General features: G+C 66.0%; 1 protein-coding gene across 1 annotated transcript in view; it reads right to left on the bottom strand.

Annotated features, from left to right (window-relative positions):
- The window catches only part of EDARADD (EDAR-associated death domain), an 18,489-nt gene extending 11,270 nt beyond the window's left edge, over positions 1–7,219 (bottom strand). Inside the window, exons 1-4 of the mRNA XM_012730853.1 lie at positions 7,168–7,219; positions 5,245–5,303; positions 4,699–4,738; positions 1,044–1,102 (exon numbers count right to left, since the gene is read on the bottom strand). Of these exons, the coding sequence (XP_012586307.1) occupies positions 1,044–1,102; positions 4,699–4,738; positions 5,245–5,303; positions 7,168–7,219 (210 nt within the window). The remainder of the gene's footprint in view (positions 1–1,043; positions 1,103–4,698; positions 4,739–5,244; positions 5,304–7,167) is intronic.
- Between the last annotated feature and the right edge of the window lie 1,437 nt (positions 7,220–8,656).

The raw sequence follows: 8,656 nt of genomic DNA, 5'->3' as shown, positions 1-8,656 counted from the left end.
CTGTCTCTGGTGAAGCCTCTCACCGCCCCTAAGCCTCTGGCCTGTACCCCAGTTCTGTATGCACAAATAAATAAATCTTTAAAAAAAAAATAGTTTAACTTTGGTCACTGTCAACCATTATGTCGAAATTTCAAGGAAAAAGCGAGTGTCCGGAACAAGGAGCACGTGACCCCAGTGGGCACGCGGAAGCCCGGAGTCAAGCGCCCGGAGACGAGTGGCAGAGGCAGGGAATGGGTCACCGGAACCGGCCCGTTCCAGCGTCAACTCCATGGCGCTGCTCATTACGGAAGTGCCCGTGCCCGGGCGGCCCTCGAGGGCTTATTCCACACGCAAGAAATAAAGCAAGGCTACGCCAACTTCCAGGCGTCTTGTTGAAAACTAAGTTGGAGTTACGGGAGGAGGGGCGCCCTAGGCCCAGGCTGCTTCTTGGGGTGCCTGACGCTCTCAATATATTCAGCAAATGCTGAGGTTTGGCACGACGTTGCTAATGAGCTCTGAGGGCGTGAAACGCAATGAACTGGACAGAAGTGAGAGAAGCACCCTCCGCGCCTAGGGAAGCATCCGGAAGGAGCAGCCCTGGAGTGATGGTAATTCTCGGGTGGGGGGTACATTCCCATCCTATCTGAAATCTAAAATAGCTTTCTTTTATAATCAGAAAGCATTAAACCAATTTTTTTTCTCACTGGAAAAAGAGCAAGGGAAATAATGTTGACGTTTGACTTCCGGTGTCTGAAAAAGTTATAAAAATCACTAAAATGTCATAAAACTACCTACTTCTGTTGTGGCTTGAAAAAAAAGAGTCCCCATCCACCACACCCCAACACACGTAAAAGAACGCAGCATTCCCGCGGGACGGACACGGCCTGGGGCAGTGGGCCAGCTGTGAGCATGACACGGTGACCCCAGGTAGCGGAAGTGGCACAGAAGGGCCCCGGCCGGGTGCGCAAGGACGCCCCAGAGCCCGCCCTCCTCGGCTGTCCGGCGCCTACAGCGTGATTCCTGAAGGGCCACACGCAGGCCACACGTGAGCGCGATGGTCTCACCTGCTGTCGCACGTCGGCGCTGGCCGGGCAGGGCAGGGTAACCGCGTCGCACTGCTCCGCTGGGGAGAGAGGAGAGGCATCAGGGTGGCTGTGCCGGGCCTGGAACCGAGACTCGGGGCCCCCCGGGCGCAGGGTGGGTCCCAGCACCAGGGGCCGGCCACAGCCACCAGCGCGAGTCCACCCGGCCAGGGGAGGCCCCAGGGCGCAGCAGGCCTCGCGCGTCCCCCGCTGCCCCTCAGCCGTGTCCTTCCTCAGTCGGTCTGATCTGCTCCCCACTCTGTCTCTGGGGAGTCCTCTCGCCCCCCCCCCCACGTCTGGCCTGCATGAGACCAGACTCAGTGGCACCCGCCCACACACCTGCTATCACCAGCCCAAGTGGGCTTGCTGCTCCCCACGCTGCCCCCCGCGAAGGGCCTGCTAGCTGAGTGGCCATTATTAAGGGGCCCCCCCGCACAGCCCCCAGGAGGCTTTCGATTCAGGCAAGTCCGTGACGTCGTCCTCGGGACCCACTGCACCCCGCGGGCCCCGGGAGTCTCTCTGCAACCCAGGGCAGCCCCCCGGGGGGCTCCTTATGGTGAACAAGGACCCCCAGGCTGGGACCCGCAACCTGCCGGTCACCTGGGGTGAGAGCCGCCCCGCAGGCTGGCCGGGAGGCGGACGGCCAGTGGCTACAGAGAGACTCGGCCAGGCCTGGCCCGCTTTACCCCCACGACAGTGCCGGCCACTGCGTCCCCGGGGTGTCTGTCCTCTGCTCGGCCCTCAAGCACCCTCCAGGACGAGCTGGCTGCCGCCCGTCTCCAGTGCGCTGTCAGGCGGCCTGCAGCAGCCACCTCAGTCCCCCCGCAAGGGCTGTGAGGGCGAGCCCTGCCCGGACGCTGCCCACACTCAGCTCACGGGGCCACTGAGCCTCCGGCCGCCGGTGGCCACTTGGGACGGCCATGCCGGGACTGAGCTTGTCCCGTGGAGGAGGCGGGAGGTCGGCCACTGCCCTTGGGGGTCGGGCTTGGCAGCCGCCGTGGCGGCCCAGACAATGGGAGAGCTCGCCGGCCTCTGGTGGCGCCGGGGTGCTCCGGCGCCAGGCACTGCCATGACTAGTGGGCAGGGGGAGGCCAGTCTCCGGCAGGCGCCATTCAGCACTGCACGCGGACTTGAAGCCGATAAAAATAGTTCAGTGTAAATGTTTGCAGTTACAGATTCCCTAGTGCGGGTCATTCAATCCGGGGTTCGAAAGCTGGGACTGCAGGAGAGGGTGACTGATTCAGCTACTTATTTTCTCTAATTTATCGATGCACAGAGCTGGGGCGCAGGCCAGAGGTGCAGGGGCGGTGAGAGGCCTCCCCCGAGAGAGCGGGGAGCAGCACAGGCAGATGGAGGAAGCCCACTGCCGAAGGGGGCAGCGGGCGGTCAGGAGAGGTCTGCCGCGCCCCGGGGGTCACCTCGGGGCGGGGCTCGAACTCGCACGAGGTGGCTACGGCCAGCCTGCAGCACTGCGTCCTGACCCGCTGGCCACCAGGGAGTAACAGCTTTTCTCGTGTGGGATTCCAGACACATCCCGCGCCTCCCCCTCGGCCCCCCGGAAGGAAACAGGCCCCCGGGGCGCCTGGTCTCGGGGCCTCGGCTCTGAGCCTCCCACCGCAGCCCTAGGCCCAAGCCAGCATGCTCCGCAGCGCGAGGACGGGAGCTTCCGCCCTGACTCAGCTGCCGTAACGAGGGCCGGGGCGTGGCGCGCACCACCAGCCCAGGGTGGGTCGGTGAGTGTTTTGGTTTGGTGCTGTGTGGATCTGCACGCGTTCGACCTTCCGGAATGGCTCGCCTAGTTCTAGACGACTCCTCCACTGCCTACAGCAGCCCCACCGGATTCCCCGGGCGTCAGACCCGCCGTGCACTGACACAGCTATTTCAGCTACGGGAAAACCTACTCGCGTCCTCACTGACTCGAGCAGGTGCTTTCCCTGGAAACAAATGAGAAAATCATAAATGTTTAGTGACGACACCAGCCCGTCACGGTTAAACTAAAAACATACTAAGAGGCGTTAAACTGGGGCATTTCGGTCGCAGACGTTAGCAGGAGGCTCCCAGACGTGTGGGTGCGGCTCCTGCCCTGGGGACGGTGCGTTTCTTCAGAGGTGGGAAGCCCGGGCTTGGTGCCGCTGACCCCAAAGAGGAGCGCCAGGCCCCGGCTCGCGCGTGAGAACCGCTCGCGGCCCGTGAAGGCCCCGGGCCTGCGTTTGAATCTTGTGAAACTCAAGTGCCGGAGAAACCCAGTGGGAGGCTGCCGCGGCCGCGCCCTTGCAGAACAGGAAACCACGGCGCGGCGGCGGCGGCACCGAACCCGGACTGAGCGCGGCTCGGCGGCGTCTCGCTCTCGCCGCCTCAGCTCTGCTGTCGCCGCTCTGCTCTGAAAGCCCCCGGCGGGGCTGGACACTGACCCCTGGCTGAGCGCTGGGCCAGACCTCCGCCCGCCTGCCCGAGCCCACGCGCCGGGGCGCACGGCCACTGACCCGATGACACCCGGCTCTGCAGACGGGAGCCGGGGCCTGGCGTGACGGCCGGTCAGCAGGGCCCAGCTGGCTCCTCTTCCCCAGGGGCCCCTGGCCAGCGCCCCAAGCCCCCTGGGCCTCTGAGACAAGCTGTCGAGTGAGCTCGGCGCCCCAAGCACCTAGGCCCAGGTTAGAGGCTGCCGGGCGCCCCCAGCACGGCCACCTAGGGCTCAGCGGCTTTCTCCCCGCCCTGCACACGGCCGCCCCCGGCACACGCAGCAGGAGGAAGGAAACGCTCCTGCTTTCACTTGAGGGAGCGGGGTGTCCCCTGTGAGTGGGGGGGGGGAGGGCGGGGACCTGACTGAACCGCAGGTGCAGCTGCAGCTCAGCTGGGGGTGCCCACAGCCTCCGTCCTGTGGCCACGAAGACCGCTGGGCAAACCGCATTTGAGCGGGCCGGGAAGTCCGAGCTGGCCGGGACGCTGGGCGCCCCCATCCTGGGGCTGGTCCCCATGCTGACCGTCCCGCCCCACCTTTCCCACCGCCCCTTGGGGCGGTCACAGAGCAGAAGTGGAGGCTCGGGCAGCCACCGCCACTGGGCCTCTGCTGTGCACACGGCCGACCGAGGCCCTTCAGGGCCCCTCGGGCCTGGGGCGCTGCCTGACGTGCTCAGAGGCTGCGCGCCCGCCCTGCCCCGTCCCGAGACAGAGGCCCCTTCCCAGGCCCCGGGCGACCACCCCGTGCTCTCTCACTGGGCCAGAATCTCCCCCTCTGGAAAGCACAAGTGACCAGGGCCCCTGGGCGCAGGGGTCAGTGCCCAGCACTGTGGGGCTGGCCCAGCCACCCAGCACAAGGGGGGACCCCGGGGCGCAGCGCACCCCTCCTGTCTCCCCTGGCCCCCTCAGCAGTGGGCTCCAGGGCCCGCCTGTCCTGCTCCCCGCTCTGCCTCTGGGGGTCCTCTCACCCCCTGCACCCCTAGCCTGCACCCCCGCTCTTGTGCGCATCAACAATCTTCAGAAAAGTAGGGACTGAACCGTATTCGACCGCACCCCGCCTGGATCTCAGCTGCGCCCGGCCACTCTTCGGTGCATCTGGCCCGCAGTTCCCAAGGGTGAGAAACCCGAGGACCCACGCGCCACCGGGCAGCCCAGGCTGAGGCGGCCTCGGGGTACGTACCTTTCGGGGGTCCCGTGTCTTGAACGGGGTACTTGTCTGGCTGCGGAGACCAAGATGGACAGTTACTTCAGCACGGCAGCGAGCTGGGGCCACGTCAGAGAAGCCACGGGGCCCGCTGCAGACCCGCGCGCCACCTGGGCCTGAAGCTCCCGGACGAGGCCAGGGGGCCGGGCGCCAGGGTGCCCGGCCTCGGACGCGGCTGCGGGCAAGCGCACCCGCGCACTCGGGGGCCGGGGCCCCGGGGTCTGGCGGGGCTGGTAGCGGGCCTCGCGCCCCCCGCTCCACAGCAGCCACGCCGCAGGCGGGGAAGAGAAGGTCTCGGGCCGGCAGCAGACCCGCAGCCCAGCTGCCCCAGGTCGCTGCCAGCTGCTCTGCCCTGAGAAGGCCTCCGGGCGCGGGGCTCGGGAAACCCAGCGACCGTGTCACACCGGGGTGCGGGAGGCTGTCCAGGGACGGCGTCGGGGGCCCCATCTTCGCGGAGCCACTGAGCAGAGAAGCGGAAGCAAGAGAAGCCGGAGGCCCACGGGAGGCGGCGCAGAAACCTACCGTGCTGGAGGCCAAGGTGCTCGGGTCAGTGTCCTCCACCGGCTCCTGGGCCCCGGGCTCTGCGGAGACAAAAGCCACGCGGACGCCCGTCTGTCTGGCTGGTTGCTTCGTTCACGGGAAGTGCAAACGTGACCCCCCCCCAGGGCGCAGCGGGTCAAGCGCAGCACGGAGAAGCTGAAGCCCCTGCAGCAGGAGTTCGATCCCCACCCCCCCCGGGGGGGTCCCCCAGGCCCAGCAGACCCCTCCTGACCGCCCGCTGCCCCCTCAGCAGTGGGCTTCATCAGTTAGCCCGTTCTGCCCCCCGCTCTGTCTCTGGGGAGTCCTCTCACCCCCACCCCCGCACCTCTGGCCTGTACCTCTGTTCTGTGTGCACAAATAAAATAAATCTTATCTTAAAAAATAAGATGCCGGCACGTGACGGGTGATTTGGTGGTGGGAAGCCCGAGGGGATTGCAGCTGAGATGGGAAAATGCACAAAAATATGTAAAAATAAACTACTATAAAATTAAAAAAAAAAGTGCCAGTGTGTCTCCACGTAGACACACGCTACCGGTCGGGTGGAGGACGCCCGCTCCCGTCGCTCGTGAGACAACGCGAGGAGTGAGTTCAAGTTGCGTCCAAAGAGGTGAAGACAAACGTCACTTCCGAAACCCCCGACTTGGGGCAGTTTGCGGAGAAACAGCCACGAGACCCGAGTCCCAAGCAGCAGCCCGGGACGCAGGCGGGCTAATGGCCCGGGCACCAGGCTGGACCACAACCGAGCAGGAAGGTGCGCTGTAACCTCGCCCTGCCGCTCCCCTCCTCGGAGTCACGCCTGCCAGACAGCTCCTGCAGTCCCCCCACGCCTCCCGGTTCCGGGGGCCCCGCCTGCCCAGCAGTCCCCAGGGCCTCTGCGCCAAACGTCCCCTTGACCGGCCTTCTGGTCACTTGGGATCGGAGCCCACTGAGCCCTCATCGCCTCGTTTACCTTCCACCCCACTCTCTCCTGGGGGGAGGCAGTTCAACCCACAGCAGCCCCAAATTCTTGCCCTTCCCACATGCAAAGTGCATACACCCCAAGTGCCCAGCCCCAGCCACTGCAGCCCCATCGCCAACCCCAAGCATCAGCAACCCGAGACCCGTTCAGCAGCCCCAAGGTCTCTGCCTCCACAGCGGAATCAGGCGCCCAGCGGCTCCCTGCCCTCTCCTGCAGGACCGCGGCACGCCCCCCACACGCCAGTGGGCTGCCCGACTGCCCGCTGGCCCCCACGCCCCCCACGACCCCCCAGGAGGGCTGAGCGTCCCCAGAGGCAGTTTCTCAAAGGGCTCACAGGTGTGCAAAGTCCTTCCAGAGCAAGCAGGCACAGTCCGAGCTTCCGGCTGCCCCGAGACCTCGAGCCGAAGCCTCTGTGCTGCTTAGTGAAGACTTTTTTAAGGTTTATTTTTATGCATATGAGAACTGGGGTGCAGGCCAGAGGTGGGGGGTGAGAGGACGCCCCAGAGACAGTGGGGAGCAGGACGGGCAGATGGACTGAAACACACTGCCGAGGGGCAGCGGGGAGACAGGAGGGGCCTGCCGCGCCCTAGGGTCCCTCCCTGGCCGGGGTGGACTCGGGCTGCGGGCCCGGGACAGCTCAGTGCTGCACCTCAGCGCGCCGGGCCACCAGGGGGGCCCCGGAGGTTGCCTTTCACTGCGGCCCACGCCCGGTGTGGTGGCAGGGGACCGCTGTGACGGTGCCCACAGCATCCCAGCTCCTCGGGGGCCGAGGCTGGACGGTGGCGAGCCCAGGGCTCCTGGCCGCGTGCACCCTGCCATCGGGTGTCCGTACTAAGTTCGGCATCAGTGTGGGGACGTCCGGGAGGGGGTCCACCAGGTGGCCGAAGGGGGAGTGAACGGCCCAGGTTGAGGGTGTCTGAGTGGGCGTGTCCGCCCTGGGGGCTAACCAGGGAGGCCTTTTTGCTCCCCCAGGCCTGGCGGCCCGTGGCTGAGCTCCATCTTCCCCTAGCTCACTGAGCACAGGTGACCATCGCCCTGTCCACGCCAGGTGCGGGCCAGGTGCTGAGCGAGACGGGGGTGCACCTGTGGCTCTGGCCTGGGGGGGGTTTACGGGGGTGCGGGGAGCATCAGAGCCAGAGACGGTGGCAGGTGCCGGAAAGGAGCCGTCGGGGCCCTGAGGGCAGACATGTGGGGTTTGTGCTCGGTCACCTGAGGCTGAAATGTGAAGGGCAGGAGATGACAGGAGTTGGGGGGGACCCCGAAGAGGCCAGGTACCCGAGAAAGCTGGGGCAGAGGACAGGAAATGCGGGAGGTGGGGCAGGGGTGACCGGCGTGGGAGGGGCAGTGGGACGGGGTGGGGGGGCCCTCAAGGGCCGAGGGCTTGCAGGAGGCTCAGTGTGGGTCTCTGGTTTGTGCCCCAAAGGCCACACTGGCCTCCTGGGGGAAAGAGTTGGCAGAAGACAGGACAGGGTGCGGGAGGAAGTGCAGGAAACCCAGTGAGGGGTGAGGTGGCCTGAGGGGAGAAGTGAAAATCCCACTGCCCACTGGCCCTCTCCGATTCCTGACAGTGCGAGGAGAGACGCGTGCCCGAAGCCGCAGAGCCTGCAGGTGTCCGCCAGGGGCACCAGCTTAAATCTGTCGTTAAACGAGCAGGCAGGGCTGGGTGGGGGCGCAGGCCGCCCTCGGGGTGCTGAGTGCTTTCCTGGGTCTTGGCGGGCGGCAGGGAGGGGGCTCTCCACGCAGCCTCTCCCTGCACGGAGGGCCAGCCGCCCCAGGCAGGCGGGACTCCACTGGTCACCCGCCCTCCCCGCCCGTCTGCTCAGGCCACGGCAGCCCGGCGGCGCCCAGGCCCTTTGTCCCAGACGCCCATGTGCTCGGGCCTGGCCTCCACTTCGCCTGGCCAAGCAGGCCAGCGGCAGCGTCCGAGTCCATCCTGCCACCCAGACGCACCGGCTGCCCTCATCACACTCGGCTCACTGGGGCTTCTGACGGATCATGTCGCTCTACGCTGTTTCCCAGTCCCCCCTTTTCTGGAGCGGTGGATTTGGGGGCTCACGATGACTGGGCATTCATCTCCCCTGCCAGGTCCTTGAGTCCCCTCGGGGTTACCACGGAATGAGACCTGAAGTCACCCTTAGGGAAATCGGCCCAACACCCGGCACCTGATCAGTCAGGTTGTCTGAAGAGGGGGGGCGGGGGGCTCTGGGAGGAATTCTACCCTGATTTCCCCTTGGGTTTTCTCAAACAATGGGTGTGGGGAAGGAGAAGGAGATCAGACACTTTCCCTTGAGTTTAACTCTCTTCCTGCAGTCTCCAGGGCAGCTCCCCAGACCAGCCACCTGGGGCGTTGGGGTGCTGGGGTCGTGGTGCAGCCTCCGGTCAGGTTAGGCAGCGCCAGGAGGGGAAGCCCTGGAAGGGGAGTGGAGGGGAGGCCCC

This window comes from Condylura cristata, unplaced genomic scaffold (genome assembly GCF_000260355.1).
Source record: "Condylura cristata isolate star-nosed mole 26May11 unplaced genomic scaffold, ConCri1.0 scaffold00029, whole genome shotgun sequence".
Lineage (NCBI taxonomy): Eukaryota > Metazoa > Chordata > Mammalia > Eulipotyphla > Talpidae > Condylura > Condylura cristata.
Note: the sequence above shows the minus strand (reverse complement) of the source record. Positions and strands in the feature narration are given on the sequence as shown.